Raw genomic sequence first — 12,278 nt, 5'->3', positions numbered from 1 at the left:
AAAGCAAGCACTCTTCCACTGAGCCACCTTCCCAGCCCAGAGACTAGAATACTATTTGGTGAACATTTCTTAAAAGTGAATGAAATGAGCCTTTACAACAAGAAAAGCAACTATGTATGAGTCATGCTATACATTCAAACTAACTTTCAATTTTGTAGAGTGGATTTATTGATCTGTTGAGCTTTGTAGCTTCCCAGTGCTGTTTACAGACTATGCTGATGAAATCTGTGTTGAAAATAACAGCTATATTCATTCATTTCAAGACAGTTGGTCAGCATTTGAAAGATTTGTGTGACTCGGAGTGAGTATTTTCCCATTATTTAATGTGTGATGTTAGCAAATGATGCACAGGCAAAAGAAAAAAAAGACTAATGCGTTTTAATTCAATACATCCAATCAGAAAATCTTATGGTATAGCTTCAGGCTCATTGCTATGTATATCATTACAACTAAATTTTAAGAGATGACACTACTTGAGTTTTAGTATAGTATTAAGGAATATGTAAGCATTTCCTTTACTGATAATCTGAGAAGGCTACTAAAACTTCTTCCTTTTCTAACTAAGTGACTTTGTGAGGTAGATTTCCTTCATATACTTAAAACAACATACCCCAGCAGACAGAGTGTAAAAGCAGATGAGAACACATGTGTCATTCATTAGGCTAAAGGATAAAGAGATTCATTAAATATGTAAAACAATTGTATTATTCTGCTGAAATTTCACCTTTTGTGGAAATTACAGTTATTTTCAATAAATGTATATAAACAAGTACTGTTTTTTTTTCTTAAGTTTGCAAAACTACCATAAGCACTTCAATTCTAATTTTTCTTTTGTTTGGGATGTGAAACTAGGACTTGAACTCAATACCTGATGCATTGCTCATTGGATGTGTTCTACTTTTTAACATATCTGTCTGTATCTGTCTGTTTCTTTAGTGTGTGTGTATGTGTGTGTGTGTGTGTGTGTGTGTGTGTGTGTGTATCCCCTATTTTTATTTAATTTATTTTTGTGGCAGTCCTGGGCTTGAATTCAGCACCTAGGCATTGATCCTGAGCTGCACTCTACCACTTGAGTCACAGGTGTACTTTGTTTTTTGTTTTGTTTTGTTTTTTGTTTTTTTTTCTGAGTAGTTTATTGGAAATAAGAGTCTCACTGACTTTCCTGCTCCAGCTAGCTTTTTTTTTCCCTCTAATTTGTGTTTTTTTTATTGTGAAAATACTGTACAGAAGGGTTACAATTACATGAGTAAGGTAATGAGTACATTTCTTATCAAGCATTGTTGCTTCCTCCTTTGTTTCCCCTATCCCTCCCTTCCCCCGCTAAAGTTGTAAACTTTTTTCATAACGTCTTGTACATATTCTTGCAGTGGGTCCACCTGTATCCCTATTTAAACACTTTGTTTTTCCTTTCCCCTCCACAAATTATACCAACATCCAATACAGTGAAAAGAGGGGTTATACATTGGAAGCCAGCTAGCTTTTAATAGCAATCTATGGCTCTCAGTCTCCCGAATCTGTAGCTAGGATTACTGGTGAGAGCCACCAGTTCCTACCTCTACTTACATTGTTTTTATCAGTTGTGGGGCCTAAACTCTGGGCCTGCGCACTGTCCCTCAGCTCTTCAGCTCAAGGCTAGCACTCTACCACTTAAGCCACAGTGCCACTTCTGGCTTTTTCTACTTATGTGGTGCTGAGGAATCCAACCCAGGACCTCATGCATGCAAAGCAAGCACTCTACCACTGAGCCACCTTCCAAGCCTGTCTACTTACATTTTTAATTAGCTCTTTGGGGGCTCTCAAAAATTTAAAAGTATTAAGAGGTCCTGAGACTAGTATGAGGGCTGCAAAATTAAAATTTTCCGAATGTCAGTGCATTTAAAGATGGGTTTCTCTTTTACTTCTTTGAACTGTCAGTGTGCTTGTCACTAATATCCTCTTAATCTCATTTGTTTTTTTCTATTTCTAATCTACTGTAAAATAACTAGTCTTCAAGTTTTCTACAGAAAGACTGAACATTTCTCAGGGAGGGACTTTCTTTATTCCTTGAGTACAGATTTTCTGCAGACTGGGACATTTTCTTTTTTGTTTGTTGTTTTCAGCCGTGTGTTCTAAGAGTTCAAACTAGACAGTTGTATAACACCTTACTAATAAATGACTACTTAGTCTATGTAAAAGCTTGCTTCCTGATTAGAAAATATTTTCTAATGGCTCACACCTGTAAACCTAGCCACTCAGGAAGCTGAGATCCAGGATCTGGGTTTAAAGCCAGCTCACCAGCAAAGTCTGTGAGACTCTGATCCCCAGTTAACTACCCAAAGCCCAAAGTGGAGCTGTAGTCAAGTGATAGAGTATTAGATTTGAGCTGAAACAGCTCAGGGACAACACCCAGGCCCTGAGTTCATGCCCCATGACTTGCACAAAAGAAAAAAGTTTTTTGAATGTAAGTTCTTAATGTTGTTCTGAAATATTGAGATGGCAGTTAACTATGATGGGCTTTTGGAGTTTTCCACTGTGTTAAAATGAAGATCTGTCATTTACTAAAGCCAGGTGACCTTGAAAAGTTCCTTGATACTGAGCTGTTTTCTCATCTATAAGGTAACCCAATCTAATTCCTCACAGGTTGTTAAAATAAGTACTAAAAGAAATACTGTATTCAGGGGCTGGGAAGGTGGTTCAGTGGTAAAGTGCTTGCCTTGAATGCATGAGGCCCTGGGTTCAGTTCCTCAGCATCACATAAGCAGAAAAAGTTGAAGTGGCGCTGTGGCTCAAGTGGTAGAATGCTAGCCTTGAGCTGAAGAGCCAAGGACAGTGTCCAGGCCCAGAGTTCAGGCTCCACAAACAGAAAAATAAATAAAGTATAATAGTCTTAACTAAGAGATACTAATTATTTTCATGATTCCAAAGATATAATAGATAAAAAAATCTTCTTTTTAGATGGCTTAACTTAGGAAACACATAAAGCCATTGTGATGTGTTTAGATAGTTGCATTTTTTTCTAACTAGGCCTCAATATGACAATTGTGTTATTTATAAACTTATTTGTGCAATTCACAGCATTCGTTCATGTAATCAGCATCTTGTTTTGCCCACGAATGGGACTCTTGATCTTTAAATACCATTCAGAGGACTTGGAGGCATTTTCTAAACAGTTGGATTTTTGTCTATTATGTTCACCAGAAATGACTCCGAAAACAGACTCCTTCCCAGCTCCTCTCACACTCTGTGCCAGCCCTCCTCAGTGATATTTGTTGAGAATTCAGCAGTGATGTTGGCATTTAATGATATCTCAATGAAGTATGGAAAAAATGGAAGTAGCTAATGGGCGATAAATTTAGGAACCTGGTGGTGTGGCAGTGTTGGTCATCTTTTTCCATCAGCATCCTTGGTCCTTACCATCCCTTTGCCTAAGAATATGTCTTCCTATTTTGGGAGAGCCCTTCCTTCTTGCAAAGTTCCTCCAAAGCCCACACTTTATTATTTTATTTATTTATTTATTTATTGTTGTTTTTGGTGCCAGGACCACAGTTTGAACTGAGCTGATGTCTTACCACTCTGAACCAAGATACCAGTCTGTCTTTTTCTTGCTAAGCGGAGATAGATCTAAACAGAATTTTCTGCCTGGCTGGCTTTAAAGGTCCATTCTCCAAGTCTCAGCCTCCTGAGTAGCTGTGATTATAGCCATGAACCACCAGCACCATCCTACATACTTTCAATGCAACTTCTCCTTACCGCAGTGCCAGTCCCCAAACACAGAGCCTCAGCCAAGTCCTCTAAGACAGAGTTCCACCTCTAGCCTAATACTGGGCCACACTCCTGCCTAATATATATTTCATTCAGTGGAAAGCATTTGACAGTGATCTTCCACCATTGTTTACCTTTGTTTATGGTGGTACTGGGGTTTGAGCTCAACTCACTCAAAGTCAGTAGGCAGGCACAGTACCACTGAGCCATGCCTTGGGCCCTTTTTTCCCTTGACTGTTTTCAGGGAGAGTCTGGTTTTTCCTGGATGCATGCCTGAACTAGAGTTACCCATTTCAGTCTTCCTGTCATTGTTAGGATCACAGGCATTTGCCACTGTGTTCAGCTTCTCTGTTGAGATGGAATCTCCTAAAATTTTCTGCCCAGGTTGGGCTGGAACTGAGATCCTCTTAATTTTGGCCTCTCACATTAATGTAAGAGGATGAACAGATACTACTGTACCAGGCTATGGCTGAGAAGGGGATCTCACAAACTGTGCTGTTAAGCCTGACCTCAAATTATAATTCTCCATTCTCACCTCCCAAATAGCTAGGATTACAGACATGAGCCACAACAGTGACCCATTTCCTTTTTGTTCACAAATCTTACCAAAAAAAAGTTTATTTAAATAAACTCAAACATAATACATTGTATATTTTTACATTTGTAAATTCAATGTACATATTCAAATATTAATTATATTCTAAGTATATATTAAATATGTTTAGAACAGAGTGAGATAAATCTAAATAAAAAATTCTGCATGCCATTGGATCATTTTGTCAATACTTTGTGATATTGTTATCTCATTATGTTTTCAGATTAATTTCTTGCACCCAGCAGGATTTAGTTGGAATAATTAAATGTTGCTTAAATGAGGTACATAGGTAAGGATGGTATTAATGAGATCACCTTCACAATCCATGTTAAACTTGGATTGCTAAGTCATTTTAATTCTCTCTCTTAAATGCCAACTGAGAGGGACAAATGAGCCATGATACATTCCCCCCTCCCACCAACCAGGGACTTTTGGAGACAATGGCAGGTATAAAGAAGTAATAATTTGCCCTTTGAAGCTATAGACTGGTGATTAATAAATATATAGATTCTAAAGTCTAAAACATTAGGCTGGTCTCAAAGTGGGTGAATGGATAGGATTTAGGTGTGTAAAGAGAAAAAGAATATTTCCTGACAATTTGTTTGTCTGTCTTGATTATAGTTTGCTCTTGACTTATCCTTATGTTTGCATGTTTCTCTACTAAGGTGTTCTGTGTTCCCATCTTCATGATAATTTCAACATTTTCCTTAGCACCCTTCCAACATTTAAGAATCCTTTCTCCCTCTGATTTACACATCACCGTCTCTTACTTGGATCATGGATTATTGACTCAATTTTACTTTCTTGTTTATTCCTAGATTAGTGCTGATAAGTTCTGTACTCAGCCACTAAAGTGATCTTTCTTTGATTTAAATTTGATCTTACCTGTCTCTGTTTTAAAAATCATCAGTAGTTCCTCATCTCTTTGGTAGAAACTTTGAGATATTAAGAGGGTATAAAGGCTCAGTCTTAGCTGGATCCTATTTTGTTGTTTTTTCCTTTGCTTATTCTAAACTTCCTGCTATGCTTTCATCCCCCTAATCTTGGCACTCATTTCCTCTGCCTGAAACTCTTCCCATTTTCTTGGATAACCTGGATTCTCCTGGAGTCTTACTGTCCCAACTTGAATTCCATTTTCTTTTTCTTTTTTTCTGGTCCTGGGGCTTGAACTCAGAGCCTGGGCTCTGTCCCTGAGCCTCTTTTTGCTGAAGTCTAATGCTCTACCACTTGTGCCACAGTGCTACCTCCAGCTCTTTCTGTTTGTGTGGTACTGAGGAATCAAACCCAGGGCTTCATGCATGCAAGGTAAACACTCTACTACTAAGCCACATTCCCAGCCCTGAATTCCATTTTCTTTATATAATATCTGCTTCATACTCTCCATTCATTCTTCTGTAATGTGGTGCAAAGAACATTGAAAGTGGAGGCCAAGGTTTAACTTCTTATCTTTGCTAGGAGATCTTGTAAAAATTCTTGACCTCTTCCAGCCTGCATTATCTTTATCACACAAGTGTGATAATACCCACTTTTCTTATAAGCCCATTAAGAACATCCATTGACATACTGTGCACAAAAAAATTCTATAAGCATGTCAGCCAAAGATGTTTGCCATGACAACATTGGTGGTGACAACAAGAATGATCCACCCAAGGAAGCATTTAGCTTCACAGCTTGGGTGACCTTCCTGAACCATCCAGGCCAAACTAGTGCTTCCTATGCCTCTGTCCTGGATTGGCACTCAGCTTAAATTGCTTGTAAGTTTACTGAGTGGAAAGAGATGCTTGAACGCAGATCTGGTAAGAAGCTGGAAGCTAGTCCTAAATTCCTGAAGTGTAGTGATGCTGTCATGCTTCATATGATTCCAGCAAGCCTGTGTATGTGGAGAGCTTCTTTGACTATTCTCCTCTGGATCATCTTGCTGTTTGTAATAGGAGATAGTTGCTGTGTGTGGCATCAAAGCTGTGGACAAGAAGTGTGCTGGAGCTGGCAAGGTCACCAAGTCTGCCAAGAAAGCTCAGAAGGCCGAGTGAATATTATTATCCGTAGCACCTGTAGCTTCAGCTTAACCAGTGGTGGAAGAAAAGTGTCAGAAATGTTTGTCTTAATTGGACATTAACTGAAAGACTGGATAATGATAACAATGCATCAGAAAACCCTCAGAAGGAAAGGAAAAAAATTGTATAAGCACTCATATTCCATGCTCATTAAATTGTTATGAATACTTCTGCTGCCTTCACTCCTCTTCCTTCTTACCTTTCTTGTGAACCTCAGCAGTTTTGCTGGAATATTTTTCATGTGAGACTTTGTTTTTTTTCAGGAGATGAAGATTTTTCTGAAGGGATAACAGAGCTGTTTTCCCAGCTGTACATCTCCTGCAAACCAGACAAACTTGCCAGGGTAAGTTATTACTTCTTGGTGATTTTGATTCATTTATTTTTGACACTTCAGTGAATTAAAAACTGAGATAGTAACCATTTACCATATGGAAGTAATAGCCTTGGGCAAAGCCTTGCTCTTTGTTGGTGACTTGGGAGCTATATGCATATCCAAGGTCAGAGAGGGGTAGGGAGGTTCTATATCCAGAGAAATATTTAATACAACATATATTCGGTTGCCTGCTCATGCACAGGACAAGGGATGCTTTTTCCTTTTATGCCTATCTTTCCCAGGCTCAGGAGACATTCTATAAACCAGTAAGCACCAGGCACACAATGCTTTCTGGACAGAGGGAGCTGATATAAGTCAGGATGTCCTGTTTGCTCCTAAGTCCTAGGGTAAGGAACGTAACACTTGATCTTGTTGCTTTTGTTATTAGATAATAAATTTTATTATGGAATGTCTTGTGTAGAAGAAAGACATTCCTCAAGGAACAAAGTAGCAGAATTGCACATTCCTGGCCGGCCTGTGCTAGCAAAGTTCTACCTTAAAAGAAGAAAAAAACACATAAAGAAATACATGTTTAAAATCTACTGAATGTAAGAAATAAAGAGTACAGTTTCCTGTGAATATATAATGTCAGGGAGTTTCCTGCAAACAGTAGCCTCTAAACTGGGATGATTTTTTATTCTTCATAGGGAAATAGTAATAACATTTTTTATTATAACCACAATTCATTGACATTCAGTACATTTCCAGTATTGTAGAACCATCACCTTTATCTTATGCAAAACATATCCATCACCCTCAACAAAAATTTGGGGCCATTAAACCATTCAGCCCTCAATCCACAGTAGCCCTGAGTTATTTTCTGTATCTGTGAATTTTCTTACTCTTGGTACTTTATTGTTGTAGTCTGAATGTTTGGATTTCCATAATTTTCATATGGTAACATATGAAACATATCCCCCAATGCATGCATTCTCCATTAAGCCTTCTCAGAACAATCCTCAGGAACTTATCTTCTGCAGTTCAAGTGCATCTCTTCACTATTCAATCTAGTATTGTTTAAAAATAGTCAAATTTAGGAAAAGTCACAAAAAGAATATAAACTATTTCTGTGATTTTTATGAAAATTCAGTTGGTTAATATTTTCCTTCATTTGCTTAATCACTTATGCTTGCATGTATGTTCTCTTTGTGGACATACATTTGAGATTAAATTGTATATTTCGTAGTTCTCTATTCCTACATATTTTAATCTTGATCTCAGGACAAAAATGTCCCATTATTACATAGCCACAGTATAGTTATCAACTTCAGTAAATTAATCACAATGCCATACTTTTGCTTAATCTTTTGTCTATATTCCAGTTTTGCCAATTGGCTCAATTCTGTCCTTATCAATTTTTTTCTCTAAAAACCAATACATGATCATGAATTATATGTAGTTGTGTATACTTGATCTCTTTTAGTCTATAATAATTTATCAGCTTTTCCTTATCTTTATAACATCAATATTTTTGAACAACACAAGCACCTCCTTCCCTTTAGTAACTAGGATGACAGTATCAGTGACTGGCAACTGGCAAATGTAGAGTTCTTGAGGGTAAAATGTGTTTTGTTTTGTTTTTTACAAAGTATGAGGCTCATAGTAAAAAATCTTCAGTGTTGATGACCCCATTGAAACTAGCTTAGTATTCTAAATATACATGCAGATGTTCAGTAAGCAGACATGTTTCTCTATTTTTATTCCAGGTAATTTGCTAGGTGCTAGGGAAGTAATGATGAGAAGGACATAGAAAAATCACAAGAATAGAAGAAATCATGTTAATAAATATTTTTGAGGTCAATAATTGCATGTGGTCAATAATTCCCCATGTGGTCCCATGTGGCAATTCTTGGAAGGCAGTTTTCAAATAATTGAAATTTTTGTCATTGAGACATAGGATATAGCAGGGGCATTGGCCTGGTGGCCTGCACACTAAGGATGTAGGGAAAAGTGCACTGGAAGGTGTGGTACTGGGAATAATTTCTTTTTAAATTTTTCTTTACATTTTTTACCTTTTTTCTCCAGGCTAACAGGTTTCATACCTTGAGCCACAGCTTAATTACTCACTTTCTTTTTTCTTTGTTTCTTTTTGCCGGTCTTGGGGCTTGAACTCTTCTGCCTGGTCACTGTCCCTGAGCTTCTTTTTTTTTTGGGGGGGGGATCCGGTCTTGGGCCTGAACTCTGGGCCTGTGTCCTTTCCTTCAGCTCTTCAGCTCAAGGCTTGCACTCTACCACTTGAGCCACAGCATCACTTGTGGCTTTTTTTCCTACTTATGTGGTGCTGAGGAATTGAACCCAGGGCCTCAAGCATGCAAGGCAAGCGCTTTACCACTGAGACACTTTCCCAGTTCCCTTGTGAGATTCTTATGTCCAATTAACCACTCAAAACCCAGAAGTGATGCTATAGCACAAGTGGTAGAGCACAAGCCTTGAGTACAAGAGGCTCAGGGACAGCACACAGGTCCTGAGTTCAAACCCCACAACTGACAAAAAATACAGAAAGGAAAAGAGTACTACAAGAAGCCAAGATGACGATACAGAGTCTTGAAAGTTGAGAGCCAAGGTTCAAAGCCATCCTAGGCATGAAAATCCATGAGATGTTTTTCACCAATTAAGCAGCAATAGGTAGGAAGCAGTAGAGCTCTACCCTTGAGCAAAACTCCCCAAGTTCAAGCCCAGGAATAGCACAAATGAAAAGAATTCTCATGGACTTTTCTGCCCAAGCTGGATTCAAAACACAAATGCTCAGATTTCAGCCCTCTGAGCAGGTAGGATTATAGGTATGAACCATATTTTTTAAAATCTTGAATTGCCTCTAATATTTTTGCCCTCCTTTTCACTTAATTTTTTATTCCTTTTCTCTTTTTTGTAAGTTCATGTCATCTAGCTTATTATTTAGGCCTGGCCATTCTTTCTGCAGTTTTTGTTTTGAGTTTTATTGGTTGTTTTGGAGCTTGTTATAGTACTTGAACTCAAGGGCTGGTCATTGTTCCTAATTTTTTCTCAAGGGTAGTAGGCTTCCCACCTCAAGACACAGTTCAAATTTTGGCTCTTTACGCATTTGTCTTTCTTTCTGCATTTATTTTAGGTGCTGATCCTCTGGCTTGAACTTAGGACTTGGGCTTTTTTGCAGAGTTTTTGCCAAGTTTTTGTTGTTGTTGTTTTTGTTTTGTTTTGTTTTGTTTTTTCTTTATTGCTAGTCCTAGGGCTTGAATATAGGGCCTTAACTTTTGCTAGTCATAAAATCAGGGCAGAGCCACTGTGTCTGAGGTTTTTCCCTTTCTTTCTCAAGACTAGCAGTCTCCATGGCTTGAGCCACAGATAAAGTTCTGGCTCTATTTATTTATTTATTCATTCATTCATTCATTTTTGGTGCTAGGGCTTAAACTCATGACATGGCCACTCTCCTGCTTGAAGTCAGAGCAGAGCCACTATGAATGAAGCATTTTTTGTATTGTTTTTCTCAAGACTAGCAGACTGTGACAGCTTGAGCCACAGCTTCATTGATGGCTTTGTTTATATAATGTTCTCCACCCTCCCCCCCCCCCCGTTCCCCCCACACACACACAGGCAAAAGCTGTAAAGTTCATTTTTCGACATAATATCTTGTACATCTCATTGTTGCAATAGGTCCACCTGTATCCCTATTTAAAAAATTTGTTTTTCCCCTTCCCCTTCCCCTTCACAAATTATACCAACATCAAATACAGTGAAAACGGGGGAGTTATTTATTTTTTGGTTCTGGTCCTAGGGCTGGAACACAAGGAGTGGTGACTGTTCCTAGACCTGAAATCAGGGCAAGATCACTGTGCAGGAGTCTCTCCCCTGTCCTGAGCAAGGCTGACAGGCTCTGAACCTTGAGATGCATCTCAACATCTGGCTTTGTAAAACAAATTTGGTAATTCATAGCTGGGGGAGCTGGGAAGGTGGCTCAGTGGTAAAATGCTTACCTTGAGCTGAAGAGCTAAGGGACAGCATCCAGAGCTAGAGCGGGCCCCATCACCCACAAAAAAGAAAAAATAAAAAGAAAGCTGGGTGCCAGTGGCTTACGCCTGTAATCCAAGCTACTCAGGAGGCTGAGATCTGAGGATTGCAGTTCAAAGCCAGCCTGGGAAGGAAAGTCCGTGAGACAATTATCTCCAATAAACCACCAAAAAACCAGAAGTGGTACTGTGGCTCAAGAGGTAGAGCACTAGACTTGAGTTGAAGAGCTGAGGGACAGTGTGTAGGCCGAGTTCAAGCCCCATGACCAACCAAAAAAATAGATTCTCATGGGAAGACAGTGACATTACCCAGGCTCTAAAATCAGAGGATAGTGGTTCAAAGGCAGCCTGGGCAGGAAAGTTGTTGAGACTCTCATCTCCAATTAATCACCAAGTGTTTGGAAGTAGTATAGTTCTAGTCTTGTGCAAAACAGCACAAGTTCAGGCACCAGTACTGGCACACATGCCCAGGCTGACTATGAACTACAATCCTAAGATTTCAGCTTCTACAGTAGCTAGGATTATAGGCATGAGCTACTACTTAAAAATATTTCATTGACTTTTCTCTTTTTTTGCCATCTTCTCATTATTTTGTTCATTTCTCGTGTGTGTGTGTGTGTGTGTGTGTGTCCTGGTGTTGGTTCTAGAGCTTGAACTCTGGAGCCTAGCCACAGTCTCTGAATTTGTTTTTCTTTTATTTTTGATGCTGTTCCTAGGGCTTGAATTCTGGGCCTAGTCCCTGTCCCTGAGTCATTCTTTTGTTGTTGTTGGTGATGGTCCTAGGGCTTGAACATAGGGCCTGATCACTTCCTGGGTTTGAAAGCAGGGCAGGGCCACTGTGTATGAGGGTTTTTGTTGTTTGTTTTCCCTAAAAGGAAGCAGTCTCTGTGGCTTGAGCCACACAGATCAACTTCTCGCTTCTTTTACTTTTTGGCAGTTCATGGCAGATAAAATTCTCATAGAAGTTAAGAAGCTGAGGGTACTATATCATCACCTGAAATCTGAGGATTGAGGTTGAAAGCCCAGGCAGGGAAGTCCGTAAGATATATCTCCATTTAATCCCCTAAAGAGAAAAAGTGGTAGAGTGCTACCTTTAAGAAACGTATTTCTATTTCAAGCTCTGGCTTCAAGACCCAGGACTGATACACATTCACAAATCCCTAATGGTCTTTTCTGCCTAGTTTGCCTTGGAACCGAGATCTTCAAGTTCTGTCTTTTGTGTAGCTTGAGCTCCAGGTGTAAGCCACCAATTCTCTGCTCATTTTAAGATTTGGAATTGGCGCTTTGTGCTCTTCTTCCATTCTGATTTTATTTATGTATTTGTATTTAATTAATTAATTATTAGTTGTCCTACCCTATGTATCTGGGCCTGGTCACTTATTTTGCTTTTTTGCTGAAGGCTGTTGCTTTACCACTTGAGCCACAGCTCTACTTCTGGTTTTTGCTGGTTAGTTGGAGATCAGAGCTTCATGGAATTTCCTGCCCAGGTGGGCTTTTAACCACCATCCTGAGATTTCATGCTTCTAACTGGG

The 12,278-nt window shown here is 39.0% G+C and overlaps 1 protein-coding gene across 1 annotated transcript in view; it reads left to right on the top strand.

Annotated features, from left to right (window-relative positions):
* LOC138813384 (protein FAM114A2-like) overlaps positions 1 to 12,278 on the top strand; it is a 50,829-nt gene that overhangs the window by 20,537 nt on the left and 18,014 nt on the right. The window contains exon 6 of the mRNA XM_070001785.1: positions 6,654 to 6,733. Coding sequence (XP_069857886.1) covers positions 6,654 to 6,733 — 80 coding nt within the window. The remainder of the gene's footprint in view (positions 1 to 6,653; positions 6,734 to 12,278) is intronic.

Source organism: Dipodomys merriami, unplaced genomic scaffold, assembly GCF_024711535.1.
Source record: "Dipodomys merriami isolate MVZ:Mamm:240054 unplaced genomic scaffold, mDipMer1.0.p SCAF_593, whole genome shotgun sequence".
Lineage (NCBI taxonomy): Eukaryota > Metazoa > Chordata > Mammalia > Rodentia > Heteromyidae > Dipodomys > Dipodomys merriami.
This window is presented reverse-complemented; position numbering and strand designations above follow the sequence as displayed.